The 22,601-nt window shown below is 39.9% G+C and overlaps 1 protein-coding gene and 1 pseudogene across 2 annotated transcripts in view; one reads left to right on the forward strand and one right to left on the reverse strand.

The window, feature by feature from the left end:
- The window catches only part of TOP6BL (TOP6B like initiator of meiotic double strand breaks), a 91,245-nt gene that overhangs the window by 59,465 nt on the left and 9,179 nt on the right, over positions 1-22,601 (forward strand). Inside the window, exons 9-13 of the mRNA XM_082660892.1 lie at positions 320-470; positions 3,865-4,011; positions 8,108-8,229; positions 10,490-10,600; positions 14,108-14,206. Of these exons, the coding sequence (XP_082517018.1) occupies positions 320-470; positions 3,865-4,011; positions 8,108-8,229; positions 10,490-10,600; positions 14,108-14,206 (630 nt within the window). The remainder of the gene's footprint in view (positions 1-319; positions 471-3,864; positions 4,012-8,107; positions 8,230-10,489; positions 10,601-14,107; positions 14,207-22,601) is intronic.
- Positions 18,632-19,370, reverse strand: LOC309826626 (histone H3-like centromeric protein A; annotated as a pseudogene). The gene has a single exon. The product of its transcript is annotated as a histone H3-like centromeric protein A (transcript).

The raw sequence follows: 22,601 nt of genomic DNA on the forward strand, positions 1-22,601 counted from the left end.
GAACTTAGTACAGTGTAGTGTTTAGCCTGTGGTACCATTCAAACCTATGATTTAATGAGTAGGAGAGTAAATAAACGAATTGTCCCAAAACTATATTTGTAGCTCACACTCATTAAACCCAAAATAATTCCTGGGGATTCTAGTGGATCTATCTGTGGCGCCTCACACCTATCCTTAATGTGGAAAAGGCTTAATATGTAATCGCCTAGCACACTAGTTTATTTCTGAGGTGTGAACCAGGTCAGTGTTGTGTTTGTTTTATGCATATAAATACAGTTATAAAAAACTAAAAATTTGCAATTTTCTTTAGCAACTGTACATATTTCTATATGGACCTTCAGGTCTGCCTCTGATATTGCTAAATCCGGAGCAGCCAACTTCTACTATCTTCAAAGATACCTCTTATTTCATTAACTGGAAGAAACACCACTTGTGTATGGTGCCCAATTTGGATTTCAATTTAGATAGAGGTAAATCTCCCTCTCTTTGTTTGCATAGGAATAAAGAACTCTGGAGAATATTAGAGAAATGCAAGGAAATATAAATAGCAAGTGTATATAAGAATAGGACCGGGCTTCCCTGGTGGCGTAGTGGTTGAGAGTCCTCCTGCCGATGCAAGGGACACGGGTTCGTGCCCCGGTCCGGGAAGATCTCACATGCCGCGGAGCTGGGCCCGTGAGCCATGGCTGCTGAGCCTGCGCGTCTGGAGTCTGTGCTCCGCAGCGGGAGAGGCCACAACAGTGAAAGGCCCGCGTACCGCAAAAAAAAAAAAAAAAAGAATAGGACCTAGTGATCTGATGGCTTAGGTTGGGGGTTACAGGTGGGAGTCTGGCTAAGTTTGAGATTCCACATGAAGTGAGTCAAACAGGTGTCAACAGGCAAAGCCCCATCAGAGCCTAACCGTTCTGGCATTACGTGTTGATGCTGGTTCTCCTCATTTCTACTGCCTTCTCTATTCCTGGCCCTCTTGATGTAGTCAGTGGGCCTTCACCTTCCAGGGACTTGTTCAGAGGGTTTCTATTGTACCTTAATCCATCAACTCTGGGGTTTTAGAAAGGTTAGTAAAGTTGCAAGGACATCTTTGAACTATCGTGGAAGAGAAATATTTCCCAATGAAATGAAAAAATCCATATAAAATTACTTAGAAAAATTGTAATACTACGTAAAAGCAAGGCAGGAGTATAAACCATATAGTGATAAACCTAGGAAGCTGACTGTACTATTCATATAGAGCCTGATCACATTGGCTTTGGGTGAATCATACTGAAATTGGATGCTTAATAATTAGACCAACAAATAAAACTGAGAAATAGGAATATGCAACCATGAGCTGATGTCTAGGAGCTTTATAGTCTTGAGTTTGACTGTTGTTAGCTAGAATCCTTTGAAATTTAGAAGGCAGTCTGTTCAACTGGATCCTGAGGAAGTTCACCAGTAGCGAGGAGGTATTCTAGAGTTGTGACTGGTATGAGAAGATTGAAGCCTGCCAGTATAGGGAAGTATTTCCGGGGGAAAGATAGAATCTTCATCTTGGAAGTAGGCCTCGCGGTAAGACACTTTTTCTTGAGTAGGTAGTTATTCCAGAGGGCGGAATGAAAGGAGGGTGTCCTTGGGCTTCTGGAGGTAAGTGGTTTTGTGAGGAAAGAATGTTTGGTCTTAATAAGGCTGTGGTCACAGCTGTGGGCTGCCCCTTAGTACTTATATGGGGCCAGCAATGAGGGTGAAGTGCTTTCCTTGCTCCCTTGGGTAATGGCTGCTTACCGTACCACCTGGCCCAATGAGGGGGAATACCTACTACTCCTCTCCCCTGGCAAACTGTGGAAGATGTATTAAGAGAACAGTGTCCCCTAATGGCTCTGCTATTGTACCAAAGAGAGCCTTTTGGAATTGGTTTGGCTTTTATCTTGGGGGTGTGTGTGTGAGTGTCTGGGTACCTGAGTCCAAATCCTGTTCTCTCTTCCTGGTTTTAACCCTCGCTAGGGGGGTCTTAGTAACTTGAATGGTGATTCATGTTCCTCTGAAAGTGAGGCAAGCGAATGTGAGTGAATGATATGTATTATTGTCTATTACTGTTATTTGTTTAAACTGAATTGGCTATTTAGAAACTGAAAAAAATCCCTGAAAACATCCAAGATGGGACTCTTCTGACGTTCTAAAAACTGGTTTTTGCATAGGCCTTAGAGGAAGTTAGCTTTCTAGAAGGAATTGGTATTTCTCTTCCTGTGTCTTTGAGATGTTAATAATCTACCTGGGCTCTCAGGAACTTTAATTACCTGTGATCCTTGAGAGTGAAGAAAAAAAAAAAAAAAGACCTTTTTAAACTCTAGCAAGAAAACAGTGAGATCTCTGTGTCCACATAAATAAATGTGTGTCTATGTGTACCTTATAAATATAAGGTGTCTCTGCCTCCAAATGGCACTGCCAAGATTGGTGGATGAGCTCTGTTTAATTGGCTTAAGAGAAATTAAGCACTCATATAAACTCTCAGAAATATAAAAGAAACTCCAGAATGAATTTCAGTTTCACGTGATATGGGAAATATTCAGTACTGAATGGATATCTGGTATTGAAGCTAGCTTAAACTTGTTGGTTTGATTAATATAGACATGTCTTTAGAGTCATCAGTGTTAAGTATAATACTTATACCTAGGCTTATTTTGAGATCAAATAAGACCATATTATGTCTGTTGCAAATTTGTCAGCAAGGAAAATATCTTGCTATGATGAAATTTTAAGTAAATGTAAATAAGATAAGAGCCTTTAGGTAAACTCTATAGGAATAATTATGTTTTGGGAATGTCTATCTAGAATAGTTTCTCCAGATTTTGATAACCATGTCCTGCCTGCTGTCTGCCACACACAGTGGGGTATCACTCCAGGACCTTGCTTCAGACATGTAAGATCCCCCTATCCATTAAACCATTGATGTCACTGAAAAAAAAAAAATATTAATTTTTGGTCTTAACAGATGGGATGTCATGCTATCAGGATTTTTTAAATCTCGAGGGCTCTCCATATCTCCTTTTCTCTTTCATTTTTATTTTCATGCTTTGTTGATTTCCTTCATTTTTTGCCAATTTGTGATGCCTAAACTTGCTCAGTTAATTTTGGAAATGAATAGCATAGAAAATGTCCGCACATGTCACCTTCCCTCATTACAGAACCAGGATCCACATGGAGGTACTTCTCTATATGGATCTGGATGAAATTTAGGACTATAGTGATTATATTCTAGAAAAAGACCATAGGGATCAGATTACTTGGGAATACAAATATTATATAGCACTGTGGTTAAGAGCACAGATTTTGGAGTTAGTCTAAAACAGTTCCACCACTTCATGTCTCATGTTGGGCAATGTATTTAACCTACCTGTGCCTCTTTTCTTGCCTGTAAAAGAGCATAAGAATATGTCCCATACCATAGTGCGGTGAAGTCTGAATGTTGAGATAATACATGCCAAGAATTTAATGTGGTACGTGGCACGTGGTAAGCATTCAATACAAGTTAGCTGTTATCATTACTCTTACTAGCTATACCTACTTTTTACTAGCCTCTTATTAGTGATACCTACCTTAGAAAGTTACATGAGGAGTGAATGAATTTACTGTATAATACTTCCCAGTAAATTCTAAGGAATGCTGTTTGGTTTGCATTTTATACACCCAGTTGTTATTTTGATGTTCTTCCTGTGAGTCACTATTATTTACTTTTATCATGTGGGTAGAGAAACAGATTCAGCAGGAGAAGGGAGTGTTCAAATTTAGATTTATCTCAGATCCCTCTTTGTTTGAGGTATAGGTTCTTCATTCACTTAGCATTTTGAGGGCTTTACTTAGGATACTCTGTAATATCTTGTCCTCTAGATTTGGTGCTTCCAGATGTGAGTTATCAGGTGGAATCCAGTGAGGGGGATCAGACTCAGAATATGGACCCCCAGGGACAAACTCTGCTGCTTTTTCTCTTTGTGGACTTCCACAGCGGATTTCCAGTCCAGAAAATGGAACTCTGGGGTAGGTATAGGAGAGTGGGGCTGCCAGCTTGGGTGTGCTTAAATGTTAAGAGAATAAAGAAAGGAGACTTTACATGATGCATAAATCTGAATAGATGTGTTTCTGTAAAATAACTCATTTCAATGAAAAACCTTGCTTAAATAAGTTAAAAAAATTATATGCTCTATGCGAAAGATCTATATCTTGAAGCATCACTTAGATGATGACATTCCCAGATTTGGTTGACCAGAAATCAGCAGACACTTCCTGTTGGTTCCTCCAGAGTATATTACCTTAGATGGGTAGTTCTCAACCTCAGCTGCACAATATATTACCTGGGGAGCTTCTAAAAAATGCCCAAACCTCACCCCCCAGAGATTTGGATTTCCTTGGATTGAGGTGGGCCTCAGGTATCAGTATGTTTTTAAAGCTTTTCAGGCTTGAGAACTGTTCACCACCCTACTGCTTTTCCAAGTGGAATCAAGAAAGTTATCAGTTTTACTTGGCCTTAATGCAACATCTCAGATTGAACAGAGGTGCTGTGGGAGTACATTGGTATGAATGGCTTTGTGTGATTGCCACATCAACCTCTGGAAAGGGAGAAATTGTCCTTGTTCAGGCATACAAATGCCTTTGGCCTTTATCTAGCAGATAGGTGATAACCTGTTATCAGAAGGTTCTCTCTGTTAGTGGTAAAGCAGTGATTTCACTGTTCTGTGGTCTGTGAAACACACGCATCAGAATCACCTGGAGTATTTGAAAATGTGCAGCTTCCTGGGCAAGGATTAACTCATTGTTTTGCTAATGTAAAAATCTGGTATGGCTCAAGAATATGCATTTTAAACAAGATTCTCAGGTGATTCCTAAACATAGTAAAGTTTGAAAACCACTGAGTATGAGAGTTGGCTTATGCATTTTTTTTTTTTTTTTTTCCGGTACGCGGGCCTCTCACTGTTGTGGCCTCTCCCATTGCGGAGCACAGGCTCCAGACGCGCAGGCTCAGCGGCCATGGCTCACGGGCCCAGCCACTCCGTGGCATGTGGGATTTTCCTGGACCGGGGCACAAACCTGTGTCCCCTGCATCGGCAGGTGGACTCTCAACCACTGCGCCACCAGGGAAGCCCGGCTTATGCATTTTAATCCAATAAAGCCTGAGACATAAATTTAAGTGTTTCTCAGTGCCCTCCTAAACTTTGAAGGAAGAAGCAAGAAGTGGAGCTTATAAATGTCTGGGGAAATGTTCATAAGCCTTCCTTTTGGTGTTCCTGATATGTTTCTGGGTTATTCTTTCTTTGTGGGCGACTGTTTTTTCTTGGGACTTTACTCTCTAGGCATTCCAGTGCTATTTGGTGTGGCCCTGCTTCCATTGAGTCATAAGAGAAATGAGACAGCTTACAACACCAGATCAGAAGACCTCTCACATTGCTGCCAACTATTTGTTGAACCTGTGGGATTCTTTTCTACTGCCAGCCTTGCATGCCTCTCCTACCTTTTTCCATCATGTATATATTCTTTAGGAGAGAAGCACTGCTTTCCAGGGCTCTGGCTTGTAACTCTTTTATTTGAGGAGCTGGTGTTCTCTGGTGCCCCACTGTTCCATTCATTAAGGCCCTGGAATGGGAACATAGAAGAGACTCAACTAATGAGGCTTCCAGCAAGGAGGTCAAAGGTGAGAATGCCTAGGGCTATTATCCCACCTGTGCTGGCATGGACAAAGACTCAGAAGCAGCTTAGTATGGTGGAAAGGACTTCAGGGTACAATCAAGAGACCTGGGTTTAATTTTAGTACTGCTACCAAATTCCTTAATGATTTTTTGGAAAGCAAGTTGCATAAATCATCTGATCCTTCCTTTTCATATATTTAACATGAGATTGTTAGACTAGGTGCTATCAAAGGCCCTTCCAAATCTAAAGACCCTCTTAAGATGTAAGATCTGCTATCTTTGGCAGTTTTTCTTTTTTTTTTTTAAGGTTGGTCTGCTAGAGGGAGCACCATGTTCAGTCTTCCCTAGGATGACATAAAATCTGGTACCACATTCTGAATCCTATTAAACATACTTCCTCAGAAACCAGGGTTACTATCATTATTATAATACTGTGATAGTTTGTACACCTCTGTTTAGCTTGACTCTGAAGGCCTGCAGCATCTCAGGTAGTGATACTCAGTACTGGATTAAACAGAAATCCATCACTGCATTAGTAAACATAGTAGTTATCTTTTAAAATTTCCTTATACATCTGAGAGTTTAGGACGAGCCTTTGAAGAAGATGCACTGTAAGGGTAGGTAGGTATAGATACATGGATATAGATATATGTAGTATTTTATTTTATTTTCCCCCTCTTCTTTCTCAGATCCTTGAAAGCTTTCTCCAGAGCTCCTTTTAGGAAACAGCTTGTGCAGAACTACAGTCTGTTTCCATGTGTCTTAAAAAAGAAAATCACTTAATTGGCCTTCTGCCTACCTTGTCATGGTAACTTTTCTATGATTAACTCATTTTGCCACAGTGTTAAAGGCATCTGGTGGTATCAGCAGTTTTAGGGATGAAACTATAGCTTTTTAATTAAATGTCTGCTTTCAAAGGGGCTTCAACTGATTTCTTAAGGCTATTCTTAGGACCAAACTATAGAAAATAGTAATCCACATGATATCATAGCAATAGTGATATTTTCTCTTTGAATATTGCAATGTACATTTCAAAACACTTTATATATATTATCCCAGTTTATCTGCACAAAATACCCATGAGAGCAGGTGGTATAAAGGCACTTTCTGTACTAAAATGAGAAAAGTGAAGTGACTTGGTCACTATTAGTTGATAGTAAAATTGATGCTAGAATCTATATTCTCTTGATTCCAGTTCCAGACCCCTTTTGAGCAGAGCAGTTCTTCCCCTCCCTTCCAGGAAAGCATCATGGTACCTTGTGGTAGAAAATGTTCCTTCTGACTTGCATTTTTTTTTCTGACTTGCATTTTAATTGCAGCCCTGAGAAAAGCCAGCCAGCTTTACCTTTGAACAGACCATACAGGGAGTAGAAAAACACTGAAAGAAGAAAGATTAATTAAGAAGCATTTTCTCCAGGTGCCCCAAAAAGTAAATTTGTCTTCCTGTATTGGTTGTATCAGGATCATCAATGCTGGCATATTGTTTAATGATGTATTTTGCCCATCGGTCTCACGTGTTAGCTTTTCTGAAGGATGCTGAGCAGTGGTGCCTATGGTTACTTTATCAGAGATAGTCCCTCATTTAAAAAGACCTTATACCAGCAATTCTCAGATTGTGAGTTTTAACTTTTTCTTTAAATAAATTTATTTCATTTATTTACTTTTGGCTGCATTGGGTCTTTGTTGCTGTGTGCGGGCTTTCTCTAGTTGTGGCGAGTGGGGGCAACTCTTTGTTGTGGTTCGTGGGCTTCTCATTGCGGTGGCTTCTCTTGTTTCAGAGCACAGGCTCTAGGCACGTGGGCTCAGTAGTTGTGGCACATGGGCTCAGTAGTTGTGGCTCACAGGCCCTAGAGCGCAGCCTCAGCAGTTGTGCTGCACGGGCTTAGTTGCTCCACAGCATATAGGGATTCTTCCCGGACCAGGGCTCGAACATGTGTCTCCTGCATTGGCAGGTGGATTCTTAACCACTGCGCCACCAGGGAAGCCCTTAACTTTTTATATACCACAGCGTATCTAAAAGGATTGATACCCTGACAGTAGCAGTGGCTCACCATAACAGTGACGCTCAAATAGGAACAGAGTAGAGTTAGACATACTCTCCAGGAGGTTTTTCCTTTCCTTTGGGAGCCACCAGTGTCATTATTTATAGTATATAGCATATATTTCTGTTTCTGATGTGAATTAAACAGGATCCCTCATTTGATTCTTCAAAAATAATGTCATTCTTCACTTTAATTTTAGTGAGCTTTCGTTCATTTGTAAGTGGGAATTGGGTAGGTTTGTAAATTGCTGGGGGTTTTTGTCTAGAAAAGTAATTATCTCTGGATAGGCAGAAGTGGCTTCTTTTTTCAAGTGGCCTCTTTCCCATTCTCAGCCCTGACTCACAGCATATGAACAGCAGTCTTGAAGTGGTCATTCTCACTCAAGGTTACCAACATTTTCCCTCCCCTTAGGAGTCCACACTTTGCTCACAACTCATCTCAGTGCCATTCTCACGGAGAGCCACAGTGTGGTGCAAGATTCCATCCAGGTCGCTGTGGACCAGGCCTTGGAGCAGCATCACCATGCTGTCAAGGTAATAAGAAATTCACAACTCCCTTTCTCCTTTCTCTAAGAAAAAGATAGAGTATATGGCAGACAGGGCCTGAGAGCCCTTCCTCCCTGAATGCTTCTTCCTCTCTTTGGTCATCTGGGCTGATCTTTTTAAAAATATTTACTTATTTGGTTGCACCGGGTCTTAGTTGCGGCATGCATGTGGCATCTAGTTCCCTGGCCAGGGATCAAACCTGGGCCCCCTGCATTGGGAGTGTGGAGTCTTCACCACTGTGCCACCAGGGAAGTCCCCACCTGGGCTGGTCTTATAAACTGCATCTAGCCTAGGAACTCGGGCTTTAACTTAGATGGGTCACTGTAACCAGCTTGCTTAGTCTTATCTCCTAGTAGGTGAGTTTGAATAAATATGGGCAGAACAGTAGACCAGGGAAAATGACTGATAACATACCTCTTTTCTTTTCTTTTTTTTTTGAGTGTGAACAAATTTTATTTTTTTTGGAACACGTGACTTACGATGTGAGTGTGTTTTTTCACAAGCAAAATGAGCTTGGTTTTGCCTGCCTGTTAGTTTGTTTTCACCACTCCCATTATACCAGGGGACAGGAAAACATTTATAAAAGAGGAACAGTAAACACTGAACCCAGGACACTATATTCATTCTAGGTAGTTTTACACCTTGAAGTATTTTTGTATATTAATTTGTAGTGTCGTTAATGTCTTCTTCCCTCTTTCACACATTGAAGTGCTATATTATTGACTATAAGTTCTGGATAAATTGAAAGCACATGCATGCACTTGGCCTGAAATTTTTTTAATTGAAGTATAGTCAATTTACAATGTTGTGTTAATTACTGCTATACAGCAAAGTGATTCAGTTATACATATATATACATTCTTTTTTTTTTTTTTTTTTCTTTGCGGTACGCGGGCTCCTCACTGTTGTGGCCTCTCCCGTTGCGGAGTGCAGGCTCAGCGGCCATGGCTTACGGGCCCAGCTGCTCTGCAGCATGTGGGATCTTCCCGGACCGGGGCACGAACCCATGTCCCCTGCATCGGTAGGCAGACTCTCAACCACTGCGCCACCAGGGAAGCCCTATACATTCTTTTTTTATATTCTCTTTCATTATGGTTTATCATATGATATTGAATATAGTTCTCTGTGCTATACAGGACTTTGTTGTTTATCCATCCTATATATAAAAGCTTACATCAATGTATATCTTTCTTATCTATATATTTCCCCTTCCCACACATGTGTCTAGAGCTGCTGTTTCACTAAATCTTACATTCTTCCCCCATTTCCTAATCCTTTATAACATCACTTTGTCTTCTTACCTGACTTTTTTTTTTTTCTTCATGATTCAGGCCAGAGGTTTTTTTTGTTTTTTTTTTAATGTTGAGCCTTCTTTTAATTTATTTATTTTTATTTTTGGATGTGTTGGGTCTTCGTTTCTGTGCGAGGGCTTTCTCTAGTTGTGGCAAGCGGGGGCCACTCTTTTTTTTTCTTTTGCGGTACGCGGGCCTCTCACTGCTGTGGCCTCTCCCGTAGCGGAGCACAGTCTCCGGACGCGCAGGCTCAGCGGCCATGGCTCACGGGCCCAGCCGCTCCGCGGCATGTGGGATCTTCCCGGACCGGGGCACGAACCCGTGTCCCCTGCATCGGCAGACGGACTCCCAACCGCTGCGCCACCAGGGAAGCCCGCGGGGACCACTCTTCATCGCGGTGCGCGGGCCTCTCCCTGTCGTGGCCTCTCTTGTTGCGGAGCACAGGCTCTAGACGCGCAGGCTCAGTAGTTGTGGCTCACAGGCCTACTTGCTCCGCGGCATGTGGGATCTTCCCGGACCGGGGCACGAACCCGTGTACCCTGCATCGGCAGGCGGACTCTCAACCGCTGCGCCACCAGGGAAGCCCCTTACCTGACTTTTTGAATCCCTCCATCCTGTGTACTTTTGGTAACACATTTCTTACTTCATATGGCCTCCTTTTCAGGGAAAAGACAACTATACTAAAAGAGTAAAGCTTAAAGCTTTTTGTTTTTTAATAATAAATATATCTGTTTTGTTGCTCAGTGTCTTACTGCATGTCTTTTCTGAATGTATCTACGTCAATAAGTCTAAGTGTCCTTTGTATGTCATGATCTCAGTAAGTATTTTTGGTGGAGGGGGAAGAATTTTTGAAATCCTGCTCTGACTAAAATCTTTGGTCCCTTTGGGATTATCTGAACCAGCAGTTTGGTATTATTATAAACTGCGGCCTCCCCCTTCCTTGTTTTATTCTCTAGGCTCATCAGAAACTACAGGCCTCACTCTCAGTGGCTGTGAATTCCATCATGAGTATCATGACTGGAAGCACCAGCAGCAGCTTCCGAAAGACATGCCTCCAGACGCTTCAAGTTAGTAAGAGATTGGGGATGCTTAAATGTGCCAGGGTTTTAATGACATTCTGCTACCTATCTTAGTAATATGTGCAGTGCTCTTAGAAACCTTATTTACTTTGATCCTCCTATGATTCTACATAAGTGTTTTAAGAAATGTTTGTTGAATGGATAGTGATGTATATACTATTTTATAAATGAGAAAACGAGTTATTTAAAATTTCTGTTTCCTTTCTATCATACAGGTAGTTATAAGCAGAGCTAGGATTAGATCAGTGATTCCCAATTTCTTATTGAAGAATGTTCTATTACCTCATGGCAACAGAATATACTGAAAATAACTGAGCAACCATAAGCATTACATGCGTTTGGCAGTATGGAATAGTGTAACAAGGTTTGGAATCAAAGGCCTGAGTTCAAATTTTGGCTCATTTGTTTACTAGCTAGGTGGACTTAGGCCTGTACTGAACTTCTCTGAGTTTCATCTACAAATTAGAAAAAAATAATAGTACCTGACAGGGTTATTATGAAGTTGAGAGCTAAGTGTGAACCTGCATAACACATTGTAGATTCTTTTTTTTTTAATGCTAAAGTTTTAATACATTTCATCTTAAATTGTCTTAAGTAGTATGCGATGGCTAGTATTTTATTTTTTTGAATTTTATTTTATTTATTTTTTAATACAGCAGGTTCTTATTAGTTATCTATTTTATATGTATTAGTGTATATATGTCAATCCCAATCTCCCAGTTCATCCCCCCACCCCCCCCCACCCCTGCTTCCCGCCCTTGGTGTCCATACATTTGTTCTCTACATCTTTGTCTCTATTTCTGCCTTGCAAACTGGTTCATCTGTACCATTTTTCTAGATTCCACATGTATGTGTTAATATACGATATTTGTTTTCTCTTTCTGACTTACCTCACTCTGTGTGACAGTCTCTACAAATGACTCAAGTTCATTCCTTTTTATTGCTGAGTAATATTCCATTGTATATATGTACCACATCTTCTTTATCCATTCGTCTGTCGATGGGCATTTAGGTTGCTTCCATGACCTGGCTATTGTAAATCATGCTGCAATGAACACTGGGGTGCAAGTGTCTTTTTGAATTATGGTTTTCTCAGGGTACATGCCCAGTAGTGGGATTGCTGTGTCATAGGGTAATTCTATTTTTAGTTTTTTAAGGAACCTCCATACTGTTCTCCATAGTGGCTGTATCAATTTACATTCCCACCAACAGTACAAGAGGGTTCCCTTTTCTCCACACCCTCTCCAGCATTTGTTGTTTGTAGATTTTCTGATGACGCCCATTCTAACTGGTGTGAGGTGATACCCCATTGTAGTTTTGTGTTGCATTTCTCTAATGATTAGTGATGTTGAGCAGCTTTTCATGTGCTTCTTGGCCATCTGTATGTCTTCTTTGGAGAAATGTCTATTTAGGTCTTCTGCCCATTTTTACACATGGCAGATTCTTAATAAATGTTGGGTTTTTTCCTTCCTTCCTTCCAGTGTGTGCTGACCAAATTATCAGAGGGATAACACATTCTTTCCATGTCACTTCATTTTTTTGTACTTTTTTTCTTGAAAAGATAGTGTAATATACATAAAATTTAAAATAATAACTAATAAACTTTATCACTTAATTTTTGCATATTATCTCATATACATTATACTATATAGTCATAACCAAAGTATTTTATATTCATATATAATTTGACCTTTTCCCCTATTTCAACAGTCTTAAAATTTGTATTGGTTAACCAATATTCACCTATATTAGTTTAATCTAATTTAATAAACCATTCCCCTAATGACAGACATTTAAGTTGTTTACATTTTTTCTGCCAACAAATAGTGCTTCAGTTAATACCTATATGTGATCGCTTGCTTCTTTTGAATTATTTCCTAGAATAAATTTCTATAAATGGTAATGGGTCAAAATGTATAACACCTTTATAATCTAGTGCATCTTCTCACAGCTTCAACTTTCTGGGTCACGTGGGTAGCACAGTGAAAGTCAGCCCTAACTTTCATACTAACTGGCTATGAGATCTTGGGTGGGTCACCTCTCCTTTTTGAATTTCAGTTGTCTCATCTATAAAATTAGTGTGTTCATCCCCAAGTTCCCCAGGGCTGCTCCTTTATAGTCAGGGGTAGCACCACAATTTTGGGGGCCCTTGCAAAATGCAAAAAAGGGGGGAAGCCGTAAAGAATAAAGCTTTTAAATTTCTTCTGCAGTTTCATTTGACTTGTCTGGTGTTTTTTATTTGCTAGTTAATGTTCTAAGTAAAGAAAAATTAAAATTTTACATTATTTGTATAAATTTTGTCATTCATTTTCATTCTGTGTGGTGCCAGTTTTAAATGCAAATATAAGAGCATTTAAGTGGTATGTGGCATTACTGAAATTATGCAATTTATATTTCATTGCTCGAGCATGCATATGTATTTTGTTCTAAATAGAATTATGGAAAGCTGCATGAAACTGTAACTGAGCAGGAGCCTATGGGGCCTTTCCTAAAGGGGAAGACCCCCCCACCCGTGTCCTCTGCTTTAGCTCCTCTCTGAGGTACCTAGATAACAGTATATGATGCACATTTCCTGAGTTGTTTTATATATGTTTTAAAAACCCTCACCGAATGGAGGATTCTAACTACTTGATGACCATGAGCAGTAGCCCCCAGACCTACTGGAGCCTGAAGACTGATAATGTTAACTCCTGTGACTCCACCCTGTTACCTTACCATCCACCAATCAGAGAATTGTGCATGAGCTGATCACATAACCTGAGACTCCCTCCTTCACCTGGCCTTTAAAAATACCCCCCTGAAACCCATCAGGGAGTTCAGGTTTTTTTGAGCATTAGCTACCCTGGACTCCTTGTATGGTGCCTTACAATAAACACTGCGCTTTCCTTCATGACATACATACATACATACATAAAAATGAAATGAAATGAAATTAGTGTGTTGTATTAGGTGATTACTCTGACCCCTTTTAACTCTAATATCCTATCAATACAATTCTATACTAAAAAGTAGAGGCTGTTACCCATTTCTTAATGGATGCAAACTAAATTACTGTTCCTTTCCTCCCTGAAAGATTTATCTGGAGAAAAGTTCCTATACCAGCCTTAGTTGTTCAGTAGAACCTCTGCTCTTTTGGAACTTGTTTTATAGGAGAGCAGTTAATATAACCTCTTCACGAACAGATGGATCTCTGGGATATTTATCTCCTATGGAGATAGGAGAACAAAGACCTTGTTTGAAAGACCTCGCTTAGGTAACAGAAATTGGAAGATATGTGGGAGCCACAACTACCTGTCTCATGTCAAGTATCCCAGACCTTCTTTCTACTTATCCTGTGTCCACAAGAACTAAGGAAACTTCTAACACAACATGAAGGATGTCAGTGGTTTGCCTTTCTATTAGTCTCGATCTCTCCCCATGTAAACTTCCTGTGGGTACTTACCCTTTGGTTGCCAGTACTGGAACTCAACATATTCTGTCTCTGGCCCATTTTAGGCAGCTGACACACAGGAATTTGGGACCAAGCTGCATAAATCATTTCATGAGATCACCCAGAACCGATTTCTTCACCACTGCTCACGTGAGGTGAAGCAGGTAAGTGTAAAGTAATAATAGGTACGTTGGTGGAAATCTTCCATATTGATGTATGAGAACCCTGAGTACACAATGGGTAGGTGTAGTACTTTAGACTGCACAATCTGAGGTTAGCCTTTTAGCAAGGAAGCCTATGGTTTAGAAAAACTTTATAGAACATGGTATTACATAGAGGTTAAGAGCATGGTTAGAGATGTCACTTGAATTCCATTTCTGCCACAAACTAGTTGCATGGTATTATTATAAAAGCTATTTATTCCCAGTCTCAGTTTCTTTATCAGTAAAATAAGAATGATGCACACCTAAAATGATCATTGTGAGGTTTGAATAAGATAATGTAAGTAAACTGCTAAGCACATAGCTACTTTTATGAGGATGATGATATGATGGAATTCCTATGTTTAGTTTTGCCTAATGAAAAACATACTTTTATCTATTTACCCTTTTGGATGCTGGAGATACAGAGTTGCATTAGTTGGGGTCTCTGCCCTCATGGAGGTCAGATAGTTATAGGCTCCTCTAATGAGTGAAGAGAAATCATAACTGGGAAATTTTATGTATTTCCAGATTCTGGGTGTAGGTAGTAGTAGTGTTTCAGCTGAAGCCCACTTTTCTGGCTCTCTTGGCAACCATCAGCAGGATCGACTTTTCTGGAATTAAAGTATAAGATGAGTAAATAAAAGAGATTAAGAGGGAAATGATTATACAGCGGCTTCTGGCCAAGATAGAGTAACAGGGACCAGATTTACCCTCCTGCCTGAAATAACCAAAAATCTGGACAATAACAAAAAAAACCAACAACATATGAAACAATGGTTCTCAAGACATTGGGCCTCAGACAATGGATGGGATAGTCATTCCTGAGAGATGGAAAACAACGAAGTGAGCTCTATGAATGCCATTGCACACTGCTTAGAGAAAGTACAGAGACTGTGGAACAGGGAGAAGGAATCCAGGCAGAGCCTCATGGTGTCCCTGAGTTGAATAGATGAAGCTAGGAACCCAGGGATGCTAAGGCAGGTTAAGCTTTCAGGGCAGAGTACCAGAGAAGAGAGAGCTGCACAGAGAGAGAATTCTGGAGATCTGCAGAGGCTCCTCTCTCTGGTATTCAGTTGAGTACTGATCAGCTCATTCATGTGAAGAAACTGTCCAGGTAAAGAACCACTCAGAAGGATTACAGGGGACAATAGGCAGAGCTTACACAGGGCTGGGAATAGTGCCTATTTTCATCAACCAGAGAGCAAAGTCTCATAATTTATGGAGCATCAGGTAAAATACTAAGAATAGTCTTGCCTCAGAAATGGAAAAAAATTACATCTACAATAAACACTCCTTGGTTCTGCCTAACAAAGCTCAAAAGCAGAAGCAAGACCTAAAAGGATCAGGTGGTTTCCAAGTAATTCAGTGGCATCTCAGAACAAAGTTCAAGAATATTTATAAGAATACAAAAATATCCAGCACCCACCAAGGTAAATTCATACTGCCTTGAATCTAATAAAAAAAAAAACAGACATGCTAAGAAGCAGGAAAATACAACCCACAATGAAGAGAAAACTCAATCAACTGATCAATCCATCAATCCAAACTGATCCAGAACTGACATGGAAGATAAAATTAGTAGACAAAAACCAGTTATTCTTATAACTGTATTCCATATGTTCAGGAGACTAGAGGAAAGATTGAACATATTCGTTAGAGATGTGGAAGGTATAAAAAAGAAACAAACTTTAAGGTGAAAACTAATGTCTCTGAGGTGAAAATTATACTGGTTACACCGAATAGTATCAATAGCACATTAGACACTTAAGGAAAAACACATAACAATAGAAACTATCTGAAATTAAACACAGAGGGGGCTTCCCTGGTGGCTCAGTGGTTAAGAATCCACCTGCCAATGCAGGGAACATGGGTTCGATCCCTGTGTGGCCCGTGTGCCACAACTACTGAGCCTGTGCTCTAGAGCCCGTGAGCCACAACTACTGAGCCTGCATGCCACAACTACTGAAGCCCATGTGCCTAGAGCCCATGTTCTGCAACAAGCGAAGCCACTGCAATGGGAAGCCTGCACACCACAACAAAGAGTAGACCCTGCTCACTGCAACTTGGGAAAGCCTGCGCGCAGCAATGAAGACCCAGCACAGCCAAAAATAAATAAACAAACAAATAAATAAATTAAAAAAATTAAACACAGAGGTTAAAATAATAATAGACCATTGAGCATCTGTGAGTTATAGGACAACTTCACATAGGCTAATACATGTATAATTAGAGAATCTGAAGAAGCAGCAGAGGCAGAAAACATATTTGAAGAAATAATGGCTGAAATTTTTCCAAATTTGATGAAATCTATTAATCGTACAGATCCAAGAATCTCAACAAACTCCAAGCCTAAGAAGCAAAGAAAACTACACCAAGGCACATCATAATTAAATTGGTTAAAACCAGTGGTAAAAAGAAATCTTAAAAACAAACAGAGACAAAAAAAAAACACCACCTTGTTATGTAATAACAAGGAAACAAAGATAAGGATTACAGCAAGTTTCTCATCAGAAACCATATACGCTAGAAGAAAATGGAATAACATCTTTATAGTACTGAAAAAAACCTGTCAACCTAGAATTCTTTACCCAACAAAAGTATCCTTAAAAACAAATATGAAATGAGGACTTTTTATGACATACAAGAGATGAAAGAATTCATTATCTGCAGACAAGAAATATAAATGTAAAAGAAGTCCTTCAAGCAGAAGATGATACCAGATGGAAACCTGGGTCTACACAAAGGAATGAAGAGTACTTAAAATGGTAACTATGTGGATAAATATAAAGACTTTTCTTATTATTTAAATCTCTTTAAAACATAATTAACTTTTTAAAGCAAAAACAGTAATAATGTATTTTGAGGTCTATAACCTATGTTAGAAGTAAAGTGTATGACAACAATAGCACACAGACCAGGAGGAGAGAAATGGAGATGTATAGTTGTAAGAATTTATGCTATCTCTGGGGTGGTATAATATTACTTGAATAAACTGGTAAGTTAAAGATGAAAGGAACCATCAAAATAACACATCCAGGAGTTATACCTAATAATCCAAGAAAGGAGATAAAATGGAATCATAAAAAATATTCAACCCTCAAGAGAATGAGAAGACAAGCCACAGGCTGGAAGAAGATATTTACAAGACACCTCTGATTAAAGGACTATTATCCAAAATACACAAAGAACTCTTAAAAATCAACAAGAAAAAAAAATTTTTTTATAGTCATAGATAGATAAGCTTTATTCCAATGTGTACATAAAAATGAGTTGATGTCCAACAGGAAAAGGTTTTTCCAAAGGGTTAAAATTTATCAAACAACAGAACTTGGTCCTTTTCCCTTTAGTTTGTCTCTCAATTCAGTTGGCTGACACATCATCATTAGTATCCACCCTTACTAATCATTTTCACCACACACAATATCTAAAAGTCTTCGGGTGGCACTTTCCATTTCTCTGGAAATCTCTTAAACTGCTTTCAGTTACAAGAGATGGGCAAGGTTTTTATCTGCTCATACTCTACTCCACTGGAGACAAAAACACATCCCTGAATTCTCTCGTTTAAATTGTGGCTGTTGGCAAAGTGTCCAAATGAAGAACTTAACGCTAACACACAAAGAACACAGTATAATCTCTGTATAACAGTAACTTTGCTTTAACTTTTTCTCATTAAAGAATTATTTTTATTATATCTCCACAAGGAAGTTATAAAAAATACCTGTAAAAACATTGAAAAGGCTCTTAAAAGTCCTGGAATGAAAAATTCTGAAGTATAAATTATGATACATCGTCTATGATTTGCAAATAAGAATAAAATAAATTCTACAAGCTAGACTTTCTGAGTGATTTTTTTTTTTTTTTTTTTTGCCGTACGCGGGCCTCTCACTGTTGTGGCCTCTCCCGTCGCGGAGCACAGGCTCCGGACGCGCAGGCTCAGCGGCCATGGCCCACGGGCCCAGCCGCTCCGCGGCATGTGGGATCCTCCCGGACCGGGGCACGAACCCGCGTCCACTGCATCGGCAGGCAGACTCTCAACCACTGCGCCACCAGGGAAGCCCTGACGATTTCCTATTTTCATCCCAATTGAGTTTTTGAAAAGCTATATAATCTGTCGACACGCACAATCCACACAGGAACTTGCTGCTGCCACTAATGATGAAGTCAATCTGAAGGACAGAGATTTGTATGCTGGATGCGCCAGGCTCTTCCATGCAACTGATTGAAGTGGTCGTCTCTTATTTTTTCCCTTATGTTTTAAATAAAAGTAAATATACATATGGTAAAAAATTTAAATGGTACAGAAAGATCTAAAATAATCAGTAAATATCCTTTTCTCCCATAACCTAGAAAATCTGATGTCTTCCAAATCATCAGTCGTATGAATAATTTGCAAAGTGAAGTCAAACTTGGAGTCTCCTCATCTGAAAATTATTCTCAGGACTTTCGGAATGTGTTGATTCTGTCATATATTACTTCTGTTACAGAGGAAAGCCATGCAGTCTTCTTTAAAAAAACTAATTACAAAAGCAACACGCACACTCTGCTCAGAGACAGCAAGTCCAGGCAGCACCTTGTACAGGATCTCGTCCTGGTTACGGGCAGATTCCCTGGTATTATCCAGAGTCACGGGCGGCAGGAGCTCAGCCGAGCCCTTCCTGATGCCTCGGATCCTCCTGGCCAGCGGCACATCCTTTGGGAAGAGAGTGACGCGGCTGGCATGTAAGGAGAGGAGATAGGCATCCTCAAAGAGATGAACTAGAAACGCTTCTGCTGCCTCTTGTAGGGCCAACATGGCCTGAGCTTGCCAACTGAAGTCCACACCACGAGTGAATTTAACACATATTTCTCTTGCCAGGCGGCAGAAGGGGGTTCTTCCTTAACAACAGGTGTGTGCTCTTCTCAAGAGTTCGGATCTCCTTCAGAACCCAATGTCTCCAGCGAGCAAGTCGACGGGAGGAAGTGCCTAAGTATGGGCCCGGCCGGGTGGCAGCAGGAGCCGGGCTCACGGTGCGCCTCCTTGGGGCTTCGGACTTGCGGATCCATCGGCGTGGGCCCATGGCTGGCGCTCAGGGTTGCGGACCCACGGCTCCTTCTCGGCCTTCCGGGTCCAGAGGCAGAGGCTGGCGTCCAGGTGAGGACCAGCAGCACCCCAGCCGCATGCCCCGGCTGGGTGGCGTTCAAATTGCCCACTCGGCCGTGGATTCACTCAACAAAAATTTTTAAATGGGTCAAAGACCTTAACAGATACCTCACGAAAAATGGCATGAGATAAGCAAATAAGCACATGAAAAGATGGTCCACATCATATGTCATCAGGGAAATGTAAATTAAAACAACAATGAGATATCACTACACACTTACCAGAAGGGCCAAAATCCAAATGCAGGCAAAGATGTGGAACAACAGGAACTCTCATTTATTGCTGGTGGGAATGCAAAATAGTACAGCTACTTTGGAAGACAGTTGGGCAGTTTTGTGTAGAACTAAACATACTCTTACCATGTGATCCAGTAATCATGCTCCTTGGTATTTACCCAAAGGAGTTACAACTTAGGTCCACACAAAAACTTGTACACAGATGTTTACAGCAGCCTTCTTCATAATTGCCAAAACTTGGAAGCAACCAAGATATCCATCAGTAGGTGAATGGATAAATAAACTGTGGTACATGCAAACAATGGAATATTACTCAGCGCTGAAAAAGAAATGAGGTTTCATGCCATGAAAAGATATGAGGAAACTTAAATTCATATAAGTAAGTAAAAGGAAGCCAACCTGAAAAGGCAACATACTATATGATTCCAAATACAGTGCATGATATTCTGAAAAAGGCAAAACTCTGGAGACAGTAAAAAAAAAAATCAGTGGTTGTCAGGGGTTAGGAGGAAAGGAGGAATGAATAGGGGGAGAACAGAGGACTTTTAGGGCAGTTAAATTATTCTATATGATAGTATAATGGTAGATATGTATCATTATACATCTGTTTGAGCCCACAAAATATACACCAGGATGGAACCCTAACATAAACTATGAAATTTGGATGATAATGATATGTCAGTGTAGGTTCATCAATTGTAACAAATGTACCATTCCAGTGGGGGATGTTGATAATGGTAGAGGCATCAGTGGGGACAGAGGGAATATGGGAAATCTCTCTATCTTCTGCTCAATTTTGCTATGAACTTAAAACTGCTCTAGAAAATAATCTATCAAAAAATACTCAATCTCAAAGAAGAAAAAGATGAAAAAGAAAAGGGAACAAAGAACAGATGAGACAAATAGAAAACAATAAGATGATATATTTAAACCCAGCCATATCAATTATCATATTAAATATAGTCTAAACAACCCAATTAAAAGGCAGAGATTGTTAGATTGAATAAAAAGCCAACTATATGCTGCCTACAAGAATTTCACTTTAAATATAAAGACAGAAATGGATTAAAAATAAAAGAATAGAAAAAAGATATACCATGCTTACACTAATAAAAAGAGAGCTGGAGAGGGTATAGTAATATCAGACAAAGTAGAATTCAGAGCAAAGAATATTACTAGGGATAAAGAGGGTTACTTCATAATGATGAATATAATACAGTGAATACAATGAACACAATAGCTCTAAACATTCATAAAACTTTTTAGAGAGTTTTTAAATGCATGAAGCAAAATTAATAGAACTCTAAGGAGAAATGAAGTCCACAATTATATTGGGAGGTCACGACATACCTCTCTCAGTAATTTGTAGAACAAGTAGACAGAAAAATCAGTAAGTTTGGGGACTTCCCTGGTGGCGCAGTGCTTAAGAATCCTCCTGCCGATGCAGGGGACACAGGTTCGATCCCTGGTGCCGGAAGACTCCCCCATGCCGTGGGGCAACTAAGCCCATACACCACAACTACTGAGCCTGCGCGCTAGAGCCTGCAAGTCACAACTACTGAGCCCACGTGCTGCAGCTACTGAAACCTGTGCACCCAGAGCCCTTGGTCCACTACAAGAGAAGCCACTGCAATGAGAAGCCTGTGCAACGCAATGAAGAGTAGCCCCACCTTGCCACAACTAGAGAAAAAGCCTGTGTGCAGCAACGAAGACCCAACACAGCCAAAAAAAAAAAAATTAGTAAGTTTGTAGAAGTCTCAAATAACACTATGAATTAACTTTACCTAACTGATATTTATAAAATACTCTGCCCAACCACAGTAGACTAGACTATACATTATTTCTAAGTATGCAAGGGACGTATAGCAAGATAGACCATATTCTGAGCCATTAAATACATCTCAATAAATTTTAAAGGATCTGAGTCATATAAAGTATGTTTTTTACCACAGTAGAATTATTATATTTTATTATTTTATTATAATAAAATCAATAAGAAAAAGATATCTGGAAAACTCCAAATATTTGGAAACTAGATGACACACTTATAAATAACCCATGGATCAAACACAAAATCAAAAGAGAAAGTAGATAATTTTTTTTTTTTTTTTTTGCGGTACGCGGGCCTCTCACTGTGTGACCTCTCCCGTTGCGTAGCACAGGCTCCGGATGCGCAGGCTCAGCGGCCATGGCTCACGGGCCCAGCCGCTCCGCGGCATGTGGGATCCTCCCGGACTGGGGCACGAACCTGTGTCCCCTGCATCAGCAGGCGGACTCCCAACCACTGCGCCACCAGGGAAGCCCGAAAATATTTTAATTTAATTAAAATGGAAGTATATATTATCAAAATTTGTGAGACATAGCTAATGCAGTACTTAGAGAGGAAAATACCTGTGTTAGAATAGAAAAAGGTCTCGGGACTTCCCTGGCGGTTCAGTGGTTAAGACTCCATGTTTCCACTGCAGGGGCAGGGGTTTGATCCCTGATTGGGGAACTAAGGTCTCACATGCCATGTGGTGCGGCCAAAAAGAAAAAGATAAAGAAAAAGTCTTAAATCAATGACCTCAGCTTCCAACTTCAACTAGAATAAGAAGAGCAAATTAAACATAAACAGAAGTATGAAATAATAAAGATCAGAGTGGAAGTCAGTAAAATGGAAAAACAATAGAGAAAAAAATCAGTGAAACGTAAAGGTGGTTCATTGAGAAAGAAGATTAATAAGAGAAGACACAAATTGCCACTAATACCAGAAATTAGAGAGGTGGCATCAGATATTAAAAGGATTATCGGGGAATATTATGAACATTGCACTAAATTTGACAATTTAGATTAAATGGAAAATTCCTTGAGAGACATAAATTACCAAAGTTCACTCAAGAAGAAATAGCTCCATATACCTGGTAGTTTTATAGTATTAAAGAAGTTGAACCTTTATTTAAAAATCTTACCGTCATGTTCAGATTATTTTAAAACTCTCAAA

Source organism: Grampus griseus (assembly GCF_964374135.1).
Source record: "Grampus griseus genome assembly, chromosome: 8".
In the NCBI taxonomy this organism is placed as follows: domain Eukaryota; kingdom Metazoa; phylum Chordata; class Mammalia; order Artiodactyla; family Delphinidae; genus Grampus; species Grampus griseus.